At 33.9% G+C, this 27872-nt stretch overlaps 1 protein-coding gene across 1 annotated transcript; it reads left to right on the forward strand.

Moving 5' to 3' along the window:
- Positions 1-14915: 14915 nt before the first annotated feature.
- Positions 14916-27838, forward strand: LOC105209428 (protein glass). Its single transcript, XM_054236024.1, has 7 exons — positions 14916-15329; positions 18982-19115; positions 21956-22086; positions 22458-23165; positions 23231-23655; positions 23719-23991; positions 26347-27838. Exons 2-7 carry the CDS (start codon positions 19070-19072, stop codon positions 26447-26449), a joined length of 1686 nt encoding a protein of 561 aa, XP_054091999.1. The 5' UTR covers positions 14916-15329; positions 18982-19069; the 3' UTR covers positions 26450-27838.
- The last annotated feature ends 34 nt before the right edge of the window (positions 27839-27872 follow it).

Consider the following 27872-nt stretch of genomic DNA (forward strand, 5'->3'; position numbering starts at 1 on the left):
TATTTGTTTTAAAATGTATGGAAAACTCCTGATATCCTACGGTAAGCGGATACACTTAAGACCTCAAAGAGGAATACCTTGTCCATCGGAATTTAAAGATGTAAGGTTTAAGGTTAACGATACGAGTAGGAATCATAATGCTGGGCATATGCAGACTAAATCCCTCTTGATGTCTACTAAGTAAGGCAAACAGCTAAAACTCGGACGCTTGTATAGAAACAAATTCATCAGAAACCAAGAGGTCAAGAAAATCATTAGATCAGTCTACTGAATTTCTTTAAGATTTCTCACATAAGTCCATACATATACCATATACCATATAATGATAATATAATGTCAACTGATTTCAACTATTTTTGCCACCTATCTACATTCTATCCAAGATTATATGCTCAATAATTTTTTCTGATATATCTCACATACTAAACGATATATATGGTAAAAAGTCCAATGAAAGTTTGAAACCGCAAATATTAGGTATATGGGAGCTATGGGAAGTTCTGACCCGATTTCACTCATTTTTGGCACGGAGACATATTATTAGAAGAAAAATGTTTCCTCACAATTTCTTAAAAATATCTAAGAGACTTACTTATATTTTCGGTAAAAAATATATAACATTAGAAGCACTGAGGTCCTATAAAAGTAGTATTTGTGCACAGTTTTGTTCCGATGTCTGCACTAGTTCTTACTTCATATATTGTAAAGTAAACGAATTGACTTCAAAATTCTGATATATGGAAAGAAGGCGTGGTTGTCAACCGATTTGGCCTATTTTCACAACGTATCATTGGGATGCAACGAAAATATTACAACCAAATTTCATTGAAATTGGTCGAGCAGTTTCGGAGATATGGTTTTTGAACTATAAGTAGGAGGAGCCACGCCCATTTAAAATTTTGTTTACCACTTTAAGTGTAGCTCTTCTAGACCATCTCTACCATGTAATTCAAGGTCCCTAATGTTTTTTTTTAGTGAATTAAAGCATTTTTAGTTGTTTTCAACATAACCTTTGTATGGGAGGTGGGCGTGGTTATGATCCTATATCTTCCATTTTTGAAATATATAAGGAAGTGGCTAAGAGATACGACTATAGAGAGTTGGTTGATACAGATTTAATAGTTTACGAGATATGTACAAAAAACTTAATAGGGGCGGGGTCACTCCAAACATCCCAAAAAAATTACATCCAAATATGCCCCTTTCTAGTACAATTCTTTGTACCAATTTTTTTTTATTTTTTATAACTTTATTTGTGTCTTAGTTATGACACTTTATATGTTTTCGGTTTTCGCCATTTTTTGGGCGTGGCAATGGTCCGATTTCGTCCATTTTCAATACCAACCTCCTAAGGTTGTCAAGGAAAATGTGTACCAAGTTTCATTAAGATATCTCAATTTTTACTCAAGTTATCGCTTGCATGGACAGACGGACGGATATCCGGATTTCAACTCCAATCGTCATGCTGATCATTTATATATGTATAATCCCATCTCTGGGTGACACAAACAACAGTTATGTGAACAAAACTATAATACTCTCTTTAGCAACTTTGTTGCGAGAGTATAAAAATGTAACGTATTTCAAGTTTCGATGCATCATATCGAAGAAACCATCTATGCTTTTTTAATGGGCATCCATAATGGATAGTAACCACGCCCGTGGCACCGCCCACTTTTGGGTAAAAAACATATCATAGGAATTGCTCGACAGGAATTTAGTACACAATATTTTTTGACATCCTGATGCTACTGTTTAAAATTAGTTCACAAGTGAAGATATCGGGAAAAAACGTTGCACAACCGAACATAATGACATCAGAGCATATGCCTGACATTTTACCGGAGATATCGGTAAATCTTTGAGATTTCATTAAGATATATCATTAAAAATTTCCGGTGGACTTTATATGACATACATATGTATATCGTTTATTACACTTAACGCACTCGGCTGGATGTTGAACCAAACATACGTTTTCCGGGAGATTGAGTAAGAAGTAAAATCGAAATAAAACCAATATCGAAATATTTGCATTCGAAGTTCCAAAAAAGGTTTATTCAAAAATCATATTATTAATTACAGGATATAGTTACTAAAAATTGTGAGAAAATCTAAAATTTCTTCTTCATTCAGTGGTGTATAAAATCGGTCAAAAGTATATAACAGTTATAAGAAGTTAAAGTTGAATGTTCGAAAAAAAAATATTTCGAAAAACACTGGACCAATTTTTGAATTTTTTTTTTCATCTGTCAAATAAGTTTGATCAAAAAATGTTATACACCATTTGAATATGAAGAAAATAATTCGAAAGCGAATATTTCGATTTTGGAGGCTATCTTCGAAAATCCGAGAATATACTTTTTTACTTTTGACTCAATATCCCAGACCAAATTTCATATTTGGTCCAATTCCGAGAAAAAAGTTGATTTTGTCGTATAGTGTTATGTAAGATATCTTAAAGCTAAGTGACCGTGGCTGAATTTGATCCAAATCCAGTACTCTGCTCTGCTTTGAGATTCTTTTACCCTTAGGAAGAAAGAATTTCGTTATATGGTAAGGATCATCATAGCGCACTTCTTCCCCAAAAAACTTACTCAGAAACTTCATAAACTGCAATCATCAGAATATAAAGCATGTACTGGATATGATAAAAGAAAGCTCACTCTTCAGCCGGTAGACGTAGTGTCTCGCAATGTACCAAACTAATATAATGGGAGTTAGGTTGAAAAAACGAACAAAGTTGATTAATTCTACATAGTTGTGAAAGGATACTTATTGATTCCTTTAACTAATCAACCAATTTGATAGAACTGACCTCTAATGGATATACTCTTGAAAATACTTAACATTGGATGTTATAGACACGAATTAAAGTGTGAGAAACAGTTGAGGGTAACTAATTAAGGAACCATCTTAATCTTAATCTCTATGTAGCAAATTTTGGCGCGAAATTTACAGTCAATGTGAAAAAAATTTCAATGACATGTTGTAAAACGTGAGAATTTCTTCATTCTGTTTTGATTTAATTTTTTCATTGCAAAGTAATACGATAGTTTCAGCGGCAATCAGTCAAAATTGACCACCATAACGGCAGAATAAAACAGGTTTAACCGAAACTGATTTTTAAACGTTTTTTTATAATTTTTTTAATATTTTTATAAATTTGTACTCGTACATATAAGTAATCCTGTGACAAGGTCCTTGCAAAAGTTCCCACACCTGTTGGATAGCGTGTACATATGTTTGTATATCCATGTTCTCACTCTCATGCGAGTCAAAATGAAATCTGACAAATATTCTCTGAGGACATTAAATAAGACATGCAGCAGCAGAAGCAGTCAGGACGACGAGCGTTTAATCTGATAAACACGCATAATTTGTCGGTTTGCCAAAGTCGAACGCGCAGGGGTGCATTGAGTAGCCCATTTTCAACACGTTCACCTATTAGTGGTGATACAAGCTCGCTTGCGGTAGATTACATATTACCGATAATAATCGCTCCTCAACGCAAGCGTCGCGCAAGGAGAGACAGATAATGCAACAGTAGCGGCACGTGGCTAACGGTATTTATGAGATATACCTAAATGCAAGCGTATTGCAGTGGGCGGCTGAGTACTATTTGTTCATAATATTAGCGATGTGCGCTGGTCGCAGATAATATTTTGATGAGTATAATTGAAATTTAATATTTTCTTAAAGGATTACAAAATTAGCAGTTTGACGCTGGAACAATGATGAATGTTGTAACAGAAATTATAGTGTACATGTATATATGTATGCTTAGAGAGCTAGCATTAAGGCATCTAAGTGCCGCAAAACCAACAATTATGCGAAATAAAATATGTTCTCATGATTAGCAACTGATCTGAGGTTACTGGTGAAGCTAGTGGCTTATCGGAAGCGTGTGCCGCTGGTTCAAAGTAAACGGCAAATATTTGCAAATGTTATTACAGTTATTTTGAGCTTAAGATTCTTCAAATTCCCTTCTGTCTAATTTTAAAATATATAAGCAATATATGAATGAGCCCTTTTACCAAGTTGAGCTAATGTATGCCTTACTCTTAAGTTATATTTCCGAAAGTATCGCATTGCAATTAATTTAACGTGCTCCCTTCAAGTGTACTCACAGTGTAATAAACTCAACTGTGCTGCGACATATTGGGCCAAGTCGGGTTGTAGGTGTAATTTGAGAAGCGCGATTACTGGCCAACGCATATCCTTGTTTGGTTGGTGAGTAGCTCGGTCAGGCGGACATTGACAGTTCCTCTTCAACTGTCACATGGTCTCGTCGTACTTATGCTGAAGTGACATTAAGAATAGTGCTGTCTTGCGTTTAGCATTTGTTTACGTAGAATCGCTCGTACCCTAATCAGGCAGGACATATTGCGGTTTTAAATGGCTCTATGTTTTGTTTATAATTGTTTTTTGTTTTTATTTTTTTCTTTGTTAAAGCGCACTGCAATGCTCTTCGTAGACCAGCTGTCACCACAGTCAAGTGGCAGATTGTGGGTGTTTTTAGAATGGTCATTGATACTTTTCCGTCGCTTCCGTATTGGCAGGCGATGTGTTAAGGCGTTATAGTGGACAGATGGTGTGAATGAGATACTGTGCTTTTATGTACTTGTATATGTAGAATGTTAGTTTTTCAAAAGAGGGTATATGTATCCACAGATAGTTTTCAAATGTTAATACTACTACATTTTGAATTGGTCAATATATACGATCTCTCAATCAAACACAAACATGCTCTTCAAATTTGTATATGATAAATTGAGTTCAATTAAAATCTGGAAAATAAGCAGTTGCATGAAAGTTAGCTGGTCTTGTCTCAAATTCTTAAAAGTTTCAATTTTCATTTTAAAATTAGATTTTATTATGAATATATTTCATATGAAGAATATGATTTTTTTCTGTTAAAAATTGAATGATGTGACATCCTTTGAAACATCCAAAAATTGTAGATTATTGTCAAATAAGATTTGTTGCTTAGCAGTAACAGCATACTTTATTCTTCACAAGACAACCTTAATTTATCGAGTGAATTCTGATTATATATATGTATATATATTTGGCGGAAGGACCGCTTTAAGCGATTATAGCCGAGTTCACTACAGCGCGAAACGCATCTCTCCTTTTGGTAGTGGTCCTTCTCCACCTGGTCCTTCCATATGTGTGGAGATCTCCCTCTTCCTCGGCTTCCTCCATCGGGTGCTGCATCGAACACTTTCAGAGTTGGAGTGTTTAAATCCACTTGTACAACATCTAGTAGCCGTTGTCTTTTTATTCGCTAAACTATGACATCGGATGTTGTCATCGTCCAAGCTTCAGCGCCTTACATCAGGAAGGGAATAATAAGCGACTTTTTGGTTTTTGGATTTTGGTTCGACGAGAGAGGACTTTACTTTTCAATTGCCTACTTAGTTCAAAGTAGTACCTGTTGGCCAGAGTGATTCTGCAATGGATTTCGAGGCTGACATTTTTGGTGTTGTTGCTGTTGATGCTGGTTCCCAAGTAGACGAAACTATCTACAACTTCAGAGTTATGACTGTCAACAGTGAAGTGTGAACCAACACGCGAGTGCACCGACTGTTTGTTTTATGACAGGATATATTTCGTCTTGTCCTCATTCACCACCAGACCTATACGCTTCACTTCCTTATCAAGACTGGAAAAAGCAGAACAAACGGCGGTTGTTGCTTCCGATCATGTCAATTATCATATTATTTTTTCCAGCAATAGATTGAAGAAGTCGCATGATATCACCATCTCCCTGTTTGAAGACACGTTTGGTATTGTAAATAGCTCGGCCGGTAATCCATCGGCCCTCGCCGCTTCAAGCGGGTAATTGCTATTCGAATTTCTTCATGGTCGGGTAATAGAACATCTATTCCATGGTCATCGATGGGAAATCGGGTTTACCATCTCCTGGTGTTGTACTTTCACTGCCATGTAAAGTGTATTTGGGAGCTAGCGGAAGATATTACCCAGTATTGGTGCAGAGGCCCATAATTAGAAGAAAACAATATTCCCTGAATTTCTATCTGAGAAATTTACCGATATTTTTGGTAACAAATTAGTCACAGGGACTGAGGTCTTCATTTTCGATATCTGGGGCTTGGGAATTTTTTTTTTGATATCTTTATTGGTTCTTTATTTTATTAATGCAAAGAGAACGAATTGGATTGAATTCAAAATTGAATTATAGGGGAAGTAGGGGTGGCTGTGAATCGATCGGTCGAGTAGATACTAAGCTATGGTTTTTCCATTGAGTGTAGCTCTCCCCCACCATCTCTTCCGTAAAATTTAGTGTTTCTGGCATTTTTCGTTAGTAAGTTAACGCACTTTTAATTGTTTTTAACATAACCTTTGTACGGGAGGTGGGCCATTAATATAGTAATGAGTTAATTCTTATTTAAGTCATATCGCTAATTTACATGAATAGTGCCACAACTCAAAAAAGTCGATTTAGGAAAGCGGTTTAAAGCCTCACTTGTATCTGATATAGCATATATAGACAAATTTCATATATTTATTTAAGAATTATGGAAACAATCGTAATAATCTGTCTTCCATTGAGTGAAAACTTTTAATCTTTTCTCTATAATAACTGTATTTTATACGGACATGTCTTTAATTTATAGAATTGAACTAGTCGAGGGCGTTCATTTGGGTTCATTGATACTACCGTGCATTTGCTACAAAAACAACATTTAATCATTTGTGACCAATGACCATTGCCATTTTGTCATTTCCATGCTAACGGCTTTGCTATATAGACACAATACAGATAAATACATATACATATATGCGTGTAATTTTCAGCTTCGATCGCATTTACATATGAATATGTACATACATATATACAATACATGCATTCATATACATATATTAATTTTCTATTTCCATTCGCCGTTCACAATACACAGTGTCGTTCATTATTTGCATTCGTACAATTGTAGTACATTTCGGTTTTGTGCAAAAGTTGTTAAAGACGTCGGATTGTCGGCGTTGGCCGCAAGAAGCCCCAGCAATGCCGTCAGAAAAGTATTTCATTGATTTTTGAAGCCTCTATAATTGGGGGAAAATGTTGCTATTGGATAACTGCTGGGCGAGGGGCGGTGATGGTGGGGCGGGCAAGGCAAGTTGGCGGCTTACGAGTGTGGAAAATTAAAAGATGTTGGTTTGCTGGTTCTTTGTTAGCTAGTATAATATTAAATGGACAAATTGTTGGCACGAGTACAGCACCACAACCAGAAGCGTAAAGTTCAATTAGGCATAATCACACCACTTTTGCTAATTTCTAAGCTCAAATTATTTGTAATCAAAATAATATGCTCTCCTGGAAATCCTTCTTGCAAACATGACCACGTGTTGCCTAATCTGTCTGCTTTCATTTCGCGTGGCAAACGGTGCTTTGCATGCGATAACAGGTACTCGTATCATATGTTAAGTCGACCAGAAAGTGATTCTTCACTGCAAACAAATTGTTTACACTCACTTTCGTATTTACCGTTGTGGGTTGTACGAAGTGTTTGCGTATGTATTTATTCTGTTACGTGTGATTTAATCAATTGTTCCGTTGGTATCATTTAAAGGGAGGGATCGTAGGCACGGTTGCAGCGAACGCAGCATTTTCGGTTGCTGTGTTAAATGTGTTGTTTGTTGTAATTTTTGCTTAACGACCAGTTTTTCTATTGGTAATTATGTATATTTAAATGTTTACATGTTTTCATTTCTACTTTAAAAAGTTACTTTGAGCTTATGTTTTGCAGTAAAATCAATTAAATGTCTGTTTAGGTTCGTTGGATTATTTAGTTATTTATTTACTCAGCTGACACCTGAAGCATGTACAAGTGTATCTATGACTCAGAATTATAATTGAATAGTGGGTTCCCTCTCAAGGGTATTTATTATTCTATGTGTGGTGGCTCTAAAAAACAACAGACTAAAATTCAAACTTTGATCGTTGATCCTTACTCTCAAACCTCATTTCCACGATATCGAAAGTTATCATCTTATACCGTTTTAAAGGCCTTGTGGTGAACCCGAATATTTCAAACTTCTTTTTTTTGTTTACTTCCAATGTGACTTACTTGGATTACAGATTGATTGGTTTGAAAGGTATATGTTGGGAAACTTGTTAAAAGAGCAAAGTAATTCCCCCGAAACCGAAAGATAAAGTCACTGTTGGTCTGCTGTGAATCTCAGATCAATTATTCAGAGATAATACTATATATGAACTTGCCCGTGCGCTAGTCAGATTGAAACAAAGTTTAAGCTATTGGGATCGATGGCAATGTGATCTTATAGAGTTCATAAATAGGCTCAAATATTCTCTCGGAGTTTAGCTTCAGAAAGTTTTTCAGATCTTTCACACTCGAAGAGACCGCAAGATAACAAATAAAGGCACAGACTACACCGCTTCAATCTATACAGATGGATCCAAAATGGACAGCGGTGTTGGGGCGAAGCTTTAAGAAACAAAATATATATATCTCTCTCCAATCTCAAGTATAATATATTGTAAATTATTACCAAACATCGACGGAAGACGGTCAAGGACTACTGGAAACTTATACAAGATGACAATATGATGTCAAAATTTTCGAGAAAGCAACGGCAAATTCTAAATTTCCAACAAAATCGATACAAAGGTTAACGAGAAACCAGAAAAACTTACAAGATTGTAACCGTAAGTTGAGACAACATAGTGTTCAAAACTATAAAATCATTTTAGGTCAATCTAAACAAATAAAATACAACTAATACATAGAGAAACCAGAAAAACTTACAAGATTGTAACCGTAAGTTGAGACAAATAGTGTACAAAACTATAAAATCATTTTAGGTCAATCTAGACAATTAAAGTACAACTAATACATATATGAATATTTTAGTTTAAAGTCAAAAATTTTTGAGACCTTTTCCACCATTAAATATCAAACGCAACGATTTCAGACTCTTTAACTAACTCTAAAGTCTAACTCGTATAATAATTGAGATCACTCAATGAAATTTGATTTGAAATATATTTTAATATAAAAAAATATTTTCGATAAAAAAATATTTCGAAATTCCACATTATTAAAATATGTTTTTTTTCTACAAAATTCGAAAACAAAAACCAACTGTATACATTACATGCTTTAAAATTCTCTCACAGGTCCTTCCACGATCACGTTGGATTTCGTTGAAATCATTGGAGCGTAAAGGTATTCTCTTGGTGATCGTGCTGCTCATGTTCATGTACATATGTACATATGTATGTTTGTATACAAATAAATTGTCAACATGCAATTGCTTGCATATCAGATTGCATTATGGGAATTCTTTTTTACACCTAAGATGGTCAGTTGCTTGTGTGACAAAACATGCGCCATATCACCAGCAAATCACAGTTTCTCGACAGGATATTTTTTAACGAATGCCGGCACACTAGTATGCACTCGGAGAAAATGGTTACGAATGTTTAAAAGTTCTTAAAATTGAATTGAAATAAATTTTATTTTGTTTAAATAAAATTATTTCAAAATTGAATTTTATTATATTTATTAATATTATTTATTCGTATATATATTTTTGACTAAAATAAGAAATGTTTACTGAAGAATATTTTGACATTATAAATACTATACATTTTATTGAAATTTTTTATATTTTTTTTTTTAATTTCTTTTATTATAATTAATTTTAAATTTTTTATTAAAAAATATTATATTTTTTTAAGTTTCATCAAATACACAGCTGCAGGTATATATGTAAATATACACCAATTACTACATTGTATCAAGTAATCTTAGCTTTTAGAACCAGTTTTACAAAATGTATAAATGTAATTTACATGGCAACAACATGAGAGTCCATCAGAGTAACTAGTGTGTGCTTCTGATTGTCATAACGGATTTAAGTCAATGAGCTGATGTCTTGGGAAATTAACAGTTTCGATTTTTTTCCACTTCGCTTGATAAAATGAAGAGAAACAACAGACTAAGTATCTTTTTTGCTTACACACATATTAATTTAGAATGCACACAGGTATCGATGACATTTCTTGGGAGTCAAGCGTTGTAAATAATCATATCGAAAAAAATTGTTGTCACTTTTGTTTTGATTCGTTTTTTGTTTTTTAATGTTTGTTCGTTTAGCACGCATATTCGATTATTTTTTTAATAGAAACTTACATAGATGAAAAGTTCTCGCTAGGTGGCGCACTATTCTACCTTAGTCGTAGAGATTTTATCAAAAGTAGAAAATTAGCAAAAGTAGTAAGTAATTACGTGAAACCTTTAACAGGACCCCAAACTGATATTACTCTTAAAGTTTATGATGTGCATATATTTGGTAAAGAAGTAAAATTTAAGGGGTTATGTGGGTTTCGAAATTTAAAAAAAAATTTACTTTATTAAATGTGTTTAAAATAGTGTCCAAAAGTTGAAAGTTCCGCGCCTGATGCCACGTCGTTTTTAAGTTAAGACTTTAAATGCGTTTATCTAGAAACTAAATATTTTAAGTCGGTGGTTACAATTTTCCGAAATGTTATGAGGCGATTTTGTTCAAATTCTACACACATCTTTGAAATACTATAACATCATCTAGTTAATGAAAGAAGAAAGAATTTTATTTTATTTTTTATTACAACTATTTTTTTTCGAACCAAAATATGACAAAAATTTGACCAAAGTAAGGTACCAACGGCTGAGTTTTCGGAATTTTTAAATAAAAATTTCACAAAATACTTTTAAATTTAAATAAATCGATATGCTGAAAGGAAATATGTATGTGATTGTATATATTAAAAAAATTGTAAAACCTCTGAAACCTACCTAACCTATAACCCCTAATGATAAAGTACTCCAAATTTTTATACGGCCGATTTCTAAGTAGTATGGTTCAACCACTCATTTGACAAATATTATAAAATCATACCACCGAGAATATTTCTATATATGTATGTATATATAAGGGTCCAAGTTCAAGATGTAAGTACCAATTGTATATATTATATCTTCCCACTTTATGGAAAAAATTATAAATTGCAAAACCAGTAATCGTGGGTTCTTTGAATATTGGGGTACCGAGATTCGGTTAAATATTAAAGCCTGCATTTGAAATTACAGCTGAACTTCCCTAACTCGAATCACTATAAGCTACAAAAAATATCGAGTTACAGAGACTTCCGAGTTACAGAAGGAAATTTATATGAAATTTGACTTCTATTGCCAATTCAAAAGTTCGATTTATGGAGGACTTCAAGTTATAGAAAAATTCGAGTTATTAAGAGGAAGTTCAACTGTTTTATTCTTGAAAGGACATCTTGCAGTCCAAGCAATTATAAGTTGACTTCGAATTGTTGATAAATTCGTATGGCTCAAGAAATATATACGAGAGTGGTGAAAAAGTGTGTTCAAAAATATGTTATTAAGCTCAAGAGGATTTATGTTCAACTAAAAATTTATTGATTACGTCATCAGGGGTGATTTTAGATCTATGCTCCATTAAAAAATTATTTTTGGCAAATGAAAATTGCTATATCGAATATAAAAGTTCAAAAACTAAGGGTTTTTGGCATTATATTCGATACATACTAATAAATTTAAGTTATGTTTCAGCATACTATAAATTTATTCGATTGGATCCAATAACGAAAGAGTGTACAAAGTTAAGTATTTTCTTATTTTACACTTACCCTTTTAATTTACGTTTTTAGTCTTTCTATATATATACAATATCAAACACATGTAGATAGATCTGTGAGTATTGACATATACGCCGGTCTGTCTATCGGTAATCCGATACATGTATACGTCGTGTGACCACATTTTTTGCTGCTCTTACGTAGCTGCTACGTGCAACTCTTTACTCGGCGGCGCCTCTGCAACATTCCAATTTCTTGCAGCATGTAAGTGTATATACAAGCAAGCAAGTAATAAAAAATTGTTGCAACATGCATATTGGTGCCCTAAAGTCAATACACGAGGTGAGCAAAAAGTAAGAATAAACAGTAATTTTGAAATTGAATGCCGCTATACTATCGTACATATACATACATACAGGCAAGTTACGTGTGTAAATTGGTCAAGGCTTATAATGTGAAGTAAGGAGCCAAATTTATGAATGAACATTCTGATATATCAGTTTATTGTGAATTTTAAGAAATTTTGCATTTAAAATTCAGCAATAATTCTAAACTCTGATGACATAAAGAAGTAATAATCGAAATATATTTATAAATAATATTAATACGTTTGTTGTTTTGCATGTTGTTTCCTCACTTAACCGCATCGCAATATCGAGTGTCAAATGAAATATTCTCTCGCGTTATTGCGATTTTCTTTGCGTATGCTCGCTCTTTGAAGCGTTGATAATTATTGCATCTAAGCAACACTGGTTAACAAAAGAAAATCACTGTATAATAGATACTATCTTATATGTCTGAGAGAAGTGCAGCAAATGGTTTAGAAACGCTGCAATCCTTCCATAATAGATATCTTCGAAAGATTATGCGGATATGCTGGCGCAACGTTATTAGTAATGCTAACCTTTGAAAAGTAACCAAACAGCTACCGATCCATATCGAAATTCGACGTCGTAAATGAAAGTGGATCGGCCACACTTTGAGAAAATCTCACGACAACATTAGTAGAACAGCGCTAGATTGGAATTCTCAAGGAAGCCAAAGACGCGGGAGACCTTGATCAGATGGGAAATGGTTGAAATGTAGAAGTCTCAGATGAGCTAGACTAGATAGACAAATAATCGGGTCACGATCAATAACTTGACATAGTAGAAGACTCTGAAAATGAGAATGACAGTAGAGAAGCTTGCGTTGTAAGGTCTGAAAAAGCTATCAAAGCAAGCGTTTTGTTGTTGTAGTGATAGAATATATATATTAATCAGATGGAAAAACGTTGCCGAAGTCAAGGATGAGCTAGAAAACAAAGAAAGAAGAAAAAACGGGTCAGGAGCAATGCTTTGAGAATAAGAATGACAATAGAGAAGCTTTCAGGGAGCGATAGATAATATTCTCTAAAAAATATTGTTGGATATAAATCAGGGTCCGTGCAGATTTTTTCAATCAGGAGACGCCGCGCAGTCCTTTTGAATTTCCGTTACGGACGACTATATAGTATATCTAACAATGAAGGCTAGGTTAGAATAGTCTGGTAGGCCAGAAACCCACACCTAGACCAGTTTGGGTCCTTTGCGATACCAGATGGAGTGCCGTCACATTGTCAATGAGAAGTAGTCATCCTTTAGAATGCCCTATAACAATAAAATTTTGAGTAAAATATCTAGTTCAACCAATTTAGATCAATTATTTTTCAATGGCTTTCTAAAGTTCTGTAAACCTCTAGGAACCTTTAAAATAATTCTTATTCATTTTTAGAATTTTGGAGACTGGAGATGCTCCATAGAATTTAAATAAAGTATATTCAACTAACGCACAGAGGTTTAGAAAACCCTTCATATTATATGTCGCAGTCAAAGAGTGAGTATGTAGTGACCCTAACTCGCAAGTTTAGTCCACCATGAACTATATATGTAATGGCGGTTTCCAAATATTTTTTTTTAATAAAAATTAAATTAATAATAATTTTGAATTTGAATTTGAATTTGAATTAAAAGAATAGTGTAAATCAAGAGCAAATCATTATTCTGCAATGTGTAATAAAATAATAACAGAAATTGGTCAACAATCTATAAAAACCATAAAGTGATTGGCGAAGAATACATATTGCTAAACAAGAGACAGGAAGAGGGGCAAAAGTGCAGAAAAGCCAACATTTACACTTAAGGGTTTAACTATATCTACACATATATAGAAGCTCATGAATATACACCTATGTATGTACATATGTAGTTGTAAATCAACTATCTTAGCGACGCGCTCATTGGTTGCTCGACGCTACATTTTCGCTAGAATTGAGTTATTATTGAGTTTTGTTTGCAACAGTAATTTAATTGTAAGTGCAAGATACACATACAATTGCTTACTTTGATCAAACACATGTACACATATATGTATTTATAATTGTAACGCGCTGCTGGTGTGAACGTATGACCACAATGACACCAACTGGCGCGGAGGCGGGCATTATAAGAGGCATAGCGTCGATATCACTTCCTTTTTGTTCGTTTCTCATTTTATTATCGAAATTAAAATGCATTTGCGAGAAGGGGGGTGGTCAATAGTGTGTGGTGTGAATGGACGAGACATTCGAAATGGAAATCTATAAATGTACAACAAATACCAATAACGAATTTGGTGGTAGTTGTAAATGTTGTTGCTGCTGGTTGTTGTTGTATTCATATGTGTATTGGTGCGATGACAGCGAATGCACACGATCAATGCTAATTTAGACAGCTACTCATTCACTTAAGCGCCTTGCTTTACTCGTATATATGTATGTGTGTGTGTTGCAAGTGAGTGGCTGCTTGAGCAGTTGTGTGTGTGTGTGTGTTGGTGTGTAGTTACCGGTCGTGGGCAGGTTATGTTGTAAGTAATGAGCTGATATTGGGTGACAAGTAAGCAAAGTACGTACTACCGTCGAGCTGCCGTATTGGCTGTGTTGGGGGTAGTGCAGGCTCAGCAAAGGCAAGACATCATCAACAACACTGCGGTGTGAAGACAAAACTGGCTGCGGTGCGCATGGAAGGGGTGGTCCTTCTCCTTCTCCCTTACTGCTGCTTGTCTTGTTTTTTCTTTTCTATCCCATCACTTGAGTTGCTTATTGTGCATATGCTTTTGCTGTTTCTTTTGTCGTGCTTTTAATTTGTCGCCTTTTGGCTTTTAGTGGTTGTTATTTTTCATTTCTTATTTTTTTTTTCTTATGCATTCGCTAGTGTTTGTAGTAGTTTTTTTGTTTGCGGTTCTCGTACTGCCACTTTTATACAGTTTTTCGATGATATTCTTCATTGGATGACACAGCACCGCCCGATTTCGTTGTTTTAGTTGCAGTTCTCCGTTCAACGCTACAAGTCGCCTTCCACAAAAAGGATAATTAAATTAAATATCAACTCGGCGGGTCTTGAGTTGACGGTGCCGGTTGGAACGGTTGTTATATTATTGAAAAATTTCGAAATATCGCATAAAGTTGTGAAAAATATTGTGTATATAAAACCACATGCAGATAAAAGCATACGTACATCTATGAAAATTTTCAAATTATTTATACTCTTTTGTGCACAAAAAATAATTGTTAGTGAATAATATTAGTAAAGCTACATGAGAGCGTATTCTCCTTGCTTATAATCATACCAAAGGATACAAGGATTACAATTAAAGGATACGCGTCGATCATGATTACTATGAAATTCCTTCAAAGGTATGGGAAAGTGAGGATATGTTTAATAATAAAAATAGTGAAAATCATTCATTAATGGAATAATAATAATACAATAATAAAAATGATTTTAATTTTAAAATGAATTTAAATTTCATTTTTAATTTTTTTTTTGCAAAATATTTGAAAGCACAAATAAAACTGAAAAGCTGTTCTAAGTAATAATGAAGAGCTTTTATTCAGTAAATTGCAAAGAAAGGAGTATTTTTTTAGTTATTACTTTAAAAACTTAAACAAACGTGTTTCTAAGGAATATCTTTGATGTACTTAAAGTCGAATGCCCCATAATAGTTATTTCTAAAATATGTTATATTAACTATTGAAATTGTTCATGGCGCACTCTTCTTAGAGTTTGCATAATCAGGATCAGGTTTTTCATAACAAATATTCTATAGAAATATTCAATTCCTGTTGACATGTCGAGGGCGATACGTTTGTGGGATCAAAGCCAATAATTGCAATACAGTACCAAATGAATAGACTAATAAAATATTCTTAAAAGAAAATAAAGTGATTTTTGTACAGTTGTGATATTTCCGAACCGAACTTTTGTTTTCTACTTACGTTATATCGACTTTAATGACTGAAAAAGAGATCTTAGGATTATATACAAATTAGTTGTCGATAGACACATTTTTCAGGATTAGTCCGATTTCCTCCGCTCGAAAGTTAACTCGTAAATCAAAAACATTTCATTTTTCAAAAAATTTCAATCACTTTAAAATGTTTTCCATTAATTAAATTTGGAATCACCGGCGTTGACTTAAAAACCGAAATTAGACATTGATAATTTCGACATCGAATCGAAAACGATTTCAGAATTACATTATTTATTTAATAAAGAAGTTCCAAATTAATCAGGAGTTAGAGTTTATTTATTAGGAAGTATCTTTGTTCTCCGCCTAGAATTTAGTAATTCTTTATCTTAAATTCAAAAAAAAAAAAATAATAATGTTCATATTTCTTCTAAACTATGTTTGATCTGGTGTTACACGTTGGGGGCTCAAGTGTGACTATCAAGGAGCAATTGCATGCAACTCTGCACCACCGCCGTGATAAGGTTGGGTCTCTCGTGTTCTTATTGAACGCCGATCACTGTCAAGATTTTGTGTTGTCAATGTTATTGTTCTAGGATAAATAGGAAGGTTGTAGTAAATTGCATGATTTCCATGTGGAAAGGATAACAAGCTTGTCAGATATATGGATATATGAAAGATATCGAAACAAATATTAAAATGCTTGTGCGGTACTTCAACTAGCCAGAATCGAAATTAATTATCTTAAATTTGTATTTTAACTCGCTCAAATGTCAAAATATCAATTCGCAAGGACTTGTTGGTAAAAAACTACCATTATAATTATTAAAAGAGCATTTTAAAATTTAACAGAATTTTTATTTTCTTATAAAATAATTTGAGTTAACGTTCGATATTGCTTAATGATGAACGAAAAAAATTACATAAAAACAAGTAAGGAAGAGTTAAGTGCGGGTGCAACCGAACATTTTAGATCGTCATTTAATTTTCGTCCCCAAACTATAGAATATCAAAGATTACACTTTCACTTAATTTCGGTAAAATATATTACATATTAGCCGGTATGTATGCACATTATAAGCAGAAGTTTTTAAACTTAGAAAAGGCCGCCTGATAATTTCATTAACTCTAGAACCATAATGTACATTAATTAGAAGCCATTTTGCAGCGTAAGCTGATTGTTTTAACTATTAACTCTTTAAGTAGAGTACATAATCTTAAATGTAAATTCCATTCCATTTTGTTGTAAAAAAAATCTATATACGTAAAATTAGTTATGGTTCTAGGGTTAAAACAACTCTGAGATTTATCGTTATTGAAAAAAGGTTCCTAACACCATCAACGCTTCTGATATCATCATTGGTTCTTGATTTATAAATAGTAAAATTAAAGAATCAGATGAATTTAATAATTATGTTATAGGAGAAGTAGGTGCGGTGTAATTCTACCTATTTTTAAACTGTAAGATCAGGATGTCAAGGAAATATTTTGTACTATATTTATTTGAAATCGGAACAGAGGTACTGAACTGAGGTATAGATTTTGAATCAAAAGTGGGTAGTGCAACACTCATTGTTCATTTTCATACCTATTCACATGCAACTCTTCTGCACCATCGCTACTGTATAAACGTACGTTTCCATTTTCACACTGAGTGCGGTAGTAATAAATAGAAAGCTAGGGACTAGTGATTCTCTGTACAGAATTGCATAGTTTTTATAGCTTTATTTTTGGCTTAATTGTTATAGTTTATAGCTTTTCATGAGGCGCATATTATAGACGTTATAATGTTCCGATTTTGCAAAATCTTTGAAACTTGTGTATCAAGTTGTCGGATTTCAACTCATCTCGTCATCTCTGATCATTTTGATTTATATAACTCTATATCTATCTAACCCGTTTAGTTTTAAGTGTTTCAAACCACCGTTATGTGACTCTTGTACTAATTGTTCCTTTAAGGCAAAGGGTTTCAAAATTGCTAAATTGGAAAAAAATGTATTGTCTTATTGAATACTGCAATACGTTTAAAATATTATCCAAAAATATCAAATTAATTCGAGTAATATTCTAAGAAATATACTCTTTGGAAGTTCCGCCCCTCAGGCCACGTCAGTACGAATGTAAAACTTTAAACGAATTTTTCTCAAAACTGAATATTTTAAGACGGTAGACACGATTTCTCGAAAGGTTATTAAGCGATTTCTGCAAATTCTGCACACATCTTTGAAGTAACATCATATAATTAATGAACGAGAGATTTTTTTTATATTTTTATTATAACAATTTTTTTCGAGCCAATATATACCGAAAACTTGATCAAAAAAGTGAGTTTAACTAGATTTATCCATATACTATCGAAATATTTTTTGAGATTATGAGACCTTTTTTTGGGAGACGTCATGGAAGATATGGTCTCAACGGCTGAGTTTTCAGAATGTTTAAACAACAATTTCACAAAATACTGTTTAAATATGTATCTTTACTACTCTGAATTGTTTAAATGAAGTTTAAATGATATATATGATTCTATATACTTAAAATTGTAAAAATACCGATGTTTTTAGCTTCTGAAAGACACCTAACTCAAACCAAAACGAGGTATTAGCTATAAAAATTATTTCTTTACAAGTATTTAAGCTGCGTTAGATTAGAACATGTTTATTTGACAAGTGAATATCAATTCATTAGAGTTCCAGCTTTACACAGTTCTTTTTCCGAGATAGCTACATAAGTCCAATTTAGTGAAATTGCCACATAAAATGATTATTATAAAATAGTTAATTAATACTGTTTGCCAAAATGTATACAATCCATGGCGAGTACAGTTTGAAAACTAATACAAAACCATGAAGGATATACTGGTTATTAAAAACCTTATTAAAAACCCATGGCCCAAATTTTTAGTTTTAAAATTCAGAATGAAACATTTTTGATATTTTTCGGTTGAATTACGAAAAACATTAGTATAACTAAAACAAAAATGTTTCAAATATTAACACTTTAAAGATATTGATACTTGGAACTTCGCAAATTTACACTAATATACACTTCAAACTCAAACAAATTAATATTGAATTAATTAATTATTACAATTTCAGGCGGCACAAATCGACGTAAAATGAAGCGTAGAAAAACTAGAAATAAAACCACCAAACAAAACACATTACCTAGAGGAGGAATCATGTCATGGGATTGCTATATAAAAGTTTCAAACTCTTGAATATAATTCTGGGTGAGTGTAAGCATTTTTAGCTAGTACTAATCGATTGTATTAGAGGATGTGTTCCACTTAATGCGTGTGTAAAAGTATGTATTCTACTAGTACTATTTGCTGTCAAGCCATTCGTTACTATGCCTATGGTTTCTAGAAATTCCAGCGGCCATTGTATTGATTAATAATCAAAACGAATGCCATGAAATCCACCATGATTTTTTGTATGTTTGGCCGTATGTGTGAGTGTAAGTAAATATTAGGGTGGTTGTGAATTGTCGAAAGTTAGAATATAAAAATTAAAAATTGATTAAGAAAAACATATATTTTGGTGCAGTTTAAAATGAGTATTCATAACACTGCTGTGAAATATTTTAGTTTAGTATTAGGTGGGTTTTAAAATTTAAAAATTTGAAATTTTTTTTTTGTCTTATTAAAATATTCTCAAATTTTCCAAAATTTCAAATTGATACGAGTATAATTTTTATTACAACTAATTTTTTCGAGCCAATGCATGGCGAAAATTTTTCCAAAACAATTTTTTTTTTAACAAAGTCTGTCAAATAATATTTTTTTTTATTTTCTTCATCTAATGACGATATTTATGCATGTACTAAGGAAATATTTTGCTTTTCGATTTTGGAACCACGAATGTGTTATTCTGTCCAATGCAAGAGCAGTGTTTATTGAGTCGTCAAGGGAGATGGTACCAACGGAGTTTTCAGAATTTTTATATAAAAATTTCACAAAATACGGTTTAAATATGTTGTTTTGAACCTCTGAGACCCACCTAACACCTTAATAAATTCATTTAAAAGCAGCATTTGATTCGTCAAACATTTGAGAGAGGTGAATCGAATACACAACTGACTTAAATGAAATAAATTGGCAAAATATATATAGCTGTTTGCTTCTTTCACGTATAAAATTTATAGTAAATTTATAGTTGATTGAATAGACTAGTTTTGTTAAAAGAATGCTCAAAGCTGTGTTAGTTGTAAGATAGTAATACAACAATAAAATTCATATGCAAAAGGATCATCAGTATCAGCATTTTTTTCAAATTCAATCAAAGTTTAATTAAATAAACATATTAGATTAAGAAAGTTTTTCTGATTTTTAATTATAATAAGAAATAATGATATTTTGCATTTTTATCCCACATATTAAAACTGCTACCGTTTTACCACCCACCAAGATAAGAAAAAGCTATTCTATTATTATAAAAATTTGATAGATTTTTCTTACTTAAAAAAAAAACAGACCCAATAAATAAAGAAATTAAAAAAGATAAATTTCTTCCAACTGTTTTATTTAATGTAACAAATTGGTTTTCCTCTTATCCCACCAGTCCCCCCGCTGGACAATCGCTATTAAAAAGATACTTTTTAACAAATTTTATTGTGAAAGTCTTAAATTTAAAAACACATTCAAACCTAACTGAATATGAACTACCCTAATGCACTGATTTAGTACGAATAAGCGGCATGAACAGAAACTGAAGCCCAGTAGGTACGAGATACGAATTGGCAAACTACAAAAAATATAAAACTGAATTGTAAGAGTTTTAAAGTTTAAACATAATTTTAACTATCTCAATTTGCCTAATAGAACACTTTCTTCAAGTATTTTCGAAGTTATCCATACCTAGATAAAAATTTCGGAACCTAATTCCTACCGGGGTTAGCAGTATATAGAGATTGAAACTGGCATGTGGGGTTACTTGCATGTGCGAGTGTGTGTGAATGCTTTTGCGCCTGTGCATAACGCCGCGCTTGATTAGCAAACTCGCGAGAGAAAAGCAACAAAAAATAGTTGTCATGCAATAGCCACACGCATACATACATATAAAAGTATACATATGTATATGAGTGCGACGCTGCTGGTGGCTTGCAAGCGATAAGGGTATGTTTTTGAGGCGGAGCTAACGAACAGTGGCATAATAAAGCGTTCGCACAGTGTTAAAATTTGGAAAGCTTAGAGATCGAATAAAAAAATAATGAATTTTATGTAATTTAATTGAAATTATAACAAAAGATTATTATATAATTAAAAATAAATAAACAAATAAATTTTTCGAAATAATATTTACAATTAATTATTTTTAATATATGCGAACACAGAAAAATAAAAATTGAATTAACATTTTTTAAATTTGAAAAAAAAAGAAAAATATTGTAATAATCTTGGAAATTAATATTTTTCGAATGAGATTTATAAAAATATGTATATGTAACTCTATAGCATTATGTATGTAAGTACAGTGGTGTGTTCAAAAAATAACGGGAATTGTAAAATTTAAAACTTCATGGTTTAGGATAGTCCAATTGTCAAACATTGTTCGATAAGATTGAACGTGCTTTTATGAGTTTGGCGATTTTCTCACACTTGTGAGTTGCTTGTTCCGGAATTCTTAGCCAAAAAAATACTGTAACCCAGCCTGAGCCTCCATATTCGCTAGACATGACTCCATGTGACTTTTTCCTATTTCTAAAAGTAAAGAGAACAACCTCATTTTACAATCAAACGAGAAATTACTGAAAGAGCCAAAGGCTATCTCAAAAATCGTTCCACGATTGAAAGGAACGTTGGCATAAGTGCATAATATCGAATGGGAACTATTTCAAAGACAATAATGTAGACGAATTAATAAATAATTTTTTCAAAAATCGAAAATTACCGTTACTTTTTAAATACAACCCGTATAAATAAGCTATGTACATATGTAAATAATCATTTACACCTGTATTGCAAGGTGGTTGATTTATGATGTCCACAGCATCCCCAATGATATAATATATATGTTAAAGAGGATGCTTGAATGTATTTTTATGTATGTATTTTATACACATTATTTACAGATTCCCTGGAAGATCAAGAGGGTGGAGCTATGTACATATCGTGCGATGTCTCAAATGGCGGTCCAGTGGAACCAGAAACGGGATATGTGCCCAACAATCCATTATTCGGTCTGGCGTTGGATAGTCCACAGGTACGATAACGGTTAAAAGTGAATTAAACGCGCAAGAAACGGAAAGATATCAAGTTAATTTTATAATATTTTCGGTTGCTTATGTTTCTGCTGAAAGTGAAATATTTTTAAAGACTCTTAAAGATAGTCTACACAGGAAGTGAAAAAAAGCGAAACTATTTGAATTAAAAAAAAATAAAAAATCGAAACTATTCTGCCGACGCTATTTGAAATTGTTAAATGCCTTCAGTGTAATTCTTTTATGGACTTGAAGAACAATATATGCTAGTGCAGAAAAAATAGAAAAATATAATACAAATTAAAATAATAAAATTTAAATTAAAAAAAAATATATAACAAATTCTTCCCTTCTCTTTTAATTGCTGCAACAGCAAGAGTGTGCTGCATCTTCCTGTGTCGGCTGTTTGTCCTGTCAAGGCAATACCGTTTTGCCCATCTCATCGCTGACGGCCAACGACTTCGATTGCGGTTCCTGTTTCGATACGACGTCGAGTGTTATAACCGGTGTTGGTATTGCTGGATCCACACAAAATAACTTACAACAACAACAACAGCAAGTAAGTCTACCAAATACTACCGCCAATCACAACAATAGCAATAGCAATAACGCGGTCAGTTATTGGAGCACCGATGAGATGGCTTCATCGTTCCCAGGTTTACCGCCATTAGACATCGATCCCTTGCCTAGCCTCTTCCCCTTCTCACCGTGCGGTGCCTCATATAATTTCTCCACAAATCCGCATCAAGCATCGCTCTCATACACCGTGCATCCACATCAGATGCTCGTCTCACCGGGCGGTCAAGTCTCACACCATTCTCAGAGTCAGGCGCAAAACACACAACATGGCAATTCACTCAGTTCAAGTGGGACGCCAGCGTCCTGCTACTATGATCCTGGCAGTAGTGGTATGCTATCTGGTTCCGCGTCCGTCGGCAATGCGTGCAGTCAACACATTAACACAAATGTTACGGCGCCACCGCCGCCACCAATGTACCCAAGCATGAGCGTCAATGTCAGCATGAATATGACTATGCATGGTTACGGCGCAGAGGGTACGGTGCCCATGCAATGTTCACAGGTGGGTGATGAATTGATCTCTAATAAACTGACCCATAATTAATTCAGAACAATTTCTCTAATTAGATGCAGTGGACGCCACCAAACACCAATTCCGCCGTTAATGTACTCTACCCGCCATTACTCAGTCCAACACATTATCCACCTGCGGCCACATATTCCTTCACCGCCGATTTTCGAACGCCAACGCTGCAGCAGTCCAGTCAGAGTCCAGGCGTTGGTGTTATGCCTACACTCACCGATGCGGTCATTGTCGAGGAGGACTCACCGTCGCCGACAAGCGATACATCGCGTCATCTATTCGCCGCTGGCACAGAGCTTGCGCCTGCCTTTGCATCACCAACGAAGAGTCCTTACGATGACGATGAGGATAGCAACGAGGAGGGCTCCGACTCAAAGCCCAATCTGTGTAGGCTTTGTGGCAAAACTTACGCACGCCCAAGCACGCTCAAAACACATCTGCGAACTCACTCGGGTGAGCGTCCTTACAGGTGAGGTGGAAGTGATTATTTTTGGAATAACCGAAATTTAATGTTGATTTTGTTGTTCTTCAGATGCCCGGATTGCAATAAGAGCTTTTCGCAGGCCGCCAATCTGACGGCACATGTACGCACACATACCGGACAAAAGCCATTCCGCTGTCCAATTTGTGATAGACGTTTCTCACAAAGTTCCAGCGTCACCACGCACATGCGCACCCATTCGGGCGAAAGACCATATCGTTGTTCGTCGTGTAAGAAATCCTTTTCGGACAGTTCCACACTAACAAAACATTTGCGTATACATAGCGGCGAGAAGCCATATCAATGTAAATTGTGTTTGCTCAGGTATGTACTAGTAGATTAGCTATGTATGTACGATATAAATGTTGAGTAAACGACTGGGGTGTGGGAGTTAACTATAATTTGGTAGCAAATCATAAAAAAACTTTTCGAGAAAAGCAATATTGATATAGTTTATTATTAAACGTAAGGAAATGAAAATACAGGAAAGGATATGAAAGGGTCATCCATTTCTAGGTTCTTTTTCTAAAGAAAAGAAAACACAGAAAATTGAAATTTAATGAGAAATATTCATTATCATTCGAAAGAACATTCTTTGACATTTATTTTTTAAAGATAACCTCTTTAAAATATTGGCCGCGGCTACGCCTCAGATTGTCCATCCGTTGAGTCCAATTTTCGAATGCTCGTTCGAGCATTTCGACTGGTAACTGGCGAATGACATGCGTGATGTTTTGCCCCAAGACCTAAATCAAAGCGGGTTTGTCCGCATACATTTTAAAATCTACGTAAAAGCACAGGAAAAATTCTAACGATGTGATATCACACAATCTTAGTGGCCGTGAAGTCATCTGCTCACCGAAGTGTTCTCTCAATAAATCCATTGATTGATGCGATGTGTGGGAAGTGGCACCGTCTTATTGAAACCAAATGTCGCCGAGATCACGAGCTTCAATTTCAGGCATCAAATAGTCGATTATCATGGCGCGGTAACGGTCGTCATTGACGGTTACGTTCTCAACGACATCATTTTTGAAGAAATATGTACCATCGGTCCACAAACCACACCAAACCGTTAGCTTTTTCTGGATGAAATGGGAGCTCTTGTTTCTCTTCAGCTTGCTCTTCGTCTCAAATGCGAAAATTTTGTTTGTTTACATACCCATTGAGCCAGAAATAGGCCTCAACACTGAACAGATTTTGGCTCGAAAACGTCGAATCTTCTTGGAACATTTCAAGAGCCCATAAAGCAAAGTGATGTCCCCTGGGAAGGTCGAGGGACTTTTAATTTAAGATCTCGAAATAAAATGCGCCAAGATGTTCGATAAGTCAGTCCGAGGTGCTGCGAACGGCGCCGAGTCGACTCTCTACGGTCTTTGTGCTACGGCTGTTATATTTTCTACACTGCGTGTCGGACGTGGTTTATTCGGTCGATTATTATCCAATAATGAATGCTGGATCTCAAGATGGGTAATGGTCTTGCGAATAGTACGCTCAGTAGGCCAATTATGTTGACCATTCTTTACAGAACGTGAATTTTCTTAATAAAGTAGAAAAATAGTAGAGATCTGTCAAAAACAGAATTTATGAAAAGAATCTAACAGCTATTTAGAGGCGACTTTCTCTTCTAGAACCCTTTCAATGTTGAATAATAACAATAGAGGAAGGTTTCTCTGAGTAGAGTGGAGAATTTATATTGGTTCGACTGTTGTGACGATCTATATTGTCAGACTGTTTCATTTTATGGCGTAATAGAAGACCTGAAGAAAACATTACTTAACTAACGAGTGAATTATTCAAACTAAACGAGCACTCAGCCTTCTGTCGTTTAAGAGGGGATATTTTGCACGACTCCCAATACTCCAACCTAAGAGAAATTGGACAGCTGTGATGGAAAATATTCAGAAGTTTCACCAAATCGACTGAGTTGTTTAGCTGATGCTTATTAGGGTACATCTAGGGTGCAAAATGGGCCTAGTGATGGTGACCCACCCACTAAGAGTATAACAAAGTATCTTTTCAATTCCTTTGCGATTGTTCGACGTTATTTGATATGTATTTAATTGGCGTAGGAATCGTTTATTCGATTATAGCCGAATCGATAATAGCGCGCCATCTTCTCTTTCCCTCGCAATTCGTCGCCAGTTGGAAATCCGAAGTGAAACCAGGTTGGTTCCACCTGATCTTTCCAACGGAGTGGAGGCTTTCCTCTGCCTATGCTTCCATCGGCTGGTACAGCATCGAACCCTCTCAAAGCTGGAGTCTTTTCATCCATTCGGACAACATGACCTAGCTCGCCTACTCGCTGTCTTTTTATTAGCTGAACTATGTCAATATTATCGTTCCATCGACTGCGGTATTCGCCATTAGATATGACGTTAGAACAAAGTTGGAACTATTTTGGAACGGCTTCTAGGAGAATCTCAGCCAAACGTGGATAATCTTAACAAACACCTCTAGTTATTCTGAGGCTCCATTAGATTATGTTTTATTATGGAATATTATTTAAGGGTAATATTGTGTTGTTTCTTTCTACAACTCAATATTAATCAAAGAGCGAACGACCGTCTAAATTAAATAATGGAAATGTAATTTTCCCCACACATTTAAAAAAATAAATAAATGTATGACAATTATAATTAAAATTGGTTTTATATTGCATATTATTATTCATTGCAGATTCTCACAATCGGGCAATTTGAATCGCCATATGCGTGTACATGGAACTAACCAAAATAACGGCAGTAACAACGGTAATGGTGGTAGCAATTTGTTGACATGACAAAAGGCGCGAAGTGGCGCCGCATTTCAACATTACTATCCCCCATATACCCACGGTGCTCACAATCTTTCACATGGCCCACACGCACACACCCACAACCACGCCCATGCTCATGCTCATGCCCACACCCACGCCCACAATCATCCGCACATGCATATACCAAGCAGTAATTATGATTATAGCAGCTATGGCATCAACGATTACACTTCACCCGGATCACAAAACTATTCAGGGTATTATTTTTGTGCACTTAATAAGCCCAAAATGGAGAGATTCTATTGAAGAGAATACTAGTAAACACAAAGATGTGAAGAAAGAAATTGTAAAAAAAGGCTTTATCTACGTGTACATATGTACATGAGAAATTAATTGAAAGTTAAAAAAAAACAACAACAAAGCAAAAAATTAAGCGACAAAAGTTTGGTTGAAATGCTCAAATTTAAGATTAAAGTTTGTAAGTTTAACAAAAAATCTACCGTTATATCATTGTTAAGCAGCCAAAATGTAAATAAAAAATCAAAAACAATGAATAACGAATTTTAACTAAAATAAATTTATAAAAAGTTTGTAAGTTTTAACAGTTAAAATATGCATATGTAGATATTCATAAAATAGCAGAAAAGCTTCAAAGAAAAATAAGAAAAAAACACGCATAAACAAATTAAGTTTAGTTTTCCAAGTTTTTTTTTTTTGTTCCCTTATTAGTGTTTAATATTTAATGTTTTTTTTTCAAATATTTCTTACATACAGTTGTACCAAAAAAATTAAAAAAAAAAATAAAAAAAAATTAATTTAATTTTAACAAATTGTATAAAATAACAAGTAATTTTTCTTAGCCAAATGTTGACAAAAATGTAATATTTAATATTTACAATGCTTACACTTGAATTTTACTATAACTCAAACCCTTTGGCCACATACTTCATTGACTGACTGTTGTTTCAAAATTCATAAACTTCAGTTCGTTCCACATTATGCGCCTTGACTTTCTTAAGTTAAGCTAATTAAGTACATTCACGTGGAATTTTGCATTCTTCAATTAAGGTTGGTGCTGTAGTAGAATTTAAAAGACCCCCACATACCGTTAATAGTTTTTAAAATTATTTAAACATTTTTATGTTTTGTAATTGTATAATATTTAATTTACCCCTTTATCTTTGCGCTGCGCTTAACGTCAGTAATCCCGCCTTGTACTCTAGTCAATGGGACGTTCTACTTACTTTTAGTTTTTTTAGTTTGATAATTTTCTCATTTACACACATAAGTGCGATCTGATGTTGAAAATTTTTACATATAAAAAAAACATACTTAATATTATTATGTACTACATATATATAAACTTATTATTATTATATATAAAATTTGTATAAATTTAATTAGACGAATAAAGCCATACCTATAAAGAAAGATGTGAAAATATCAG

This window comes from Zeugodacus cucurbitae, chromosome 2 (assembly GCF_028554725.1).
Source record: "Zeugodacus cucurbitae isolate PBARC_wt_2022May chromosome 2, idZeuCucr1.2, whole genome shotgun sequence".
NCBI lineage: Eukaryota > Metazoa > Arthropoda > Insecta > Diptera > Tephritidae > Zeugodacus > Zeugodacus cucurbitae.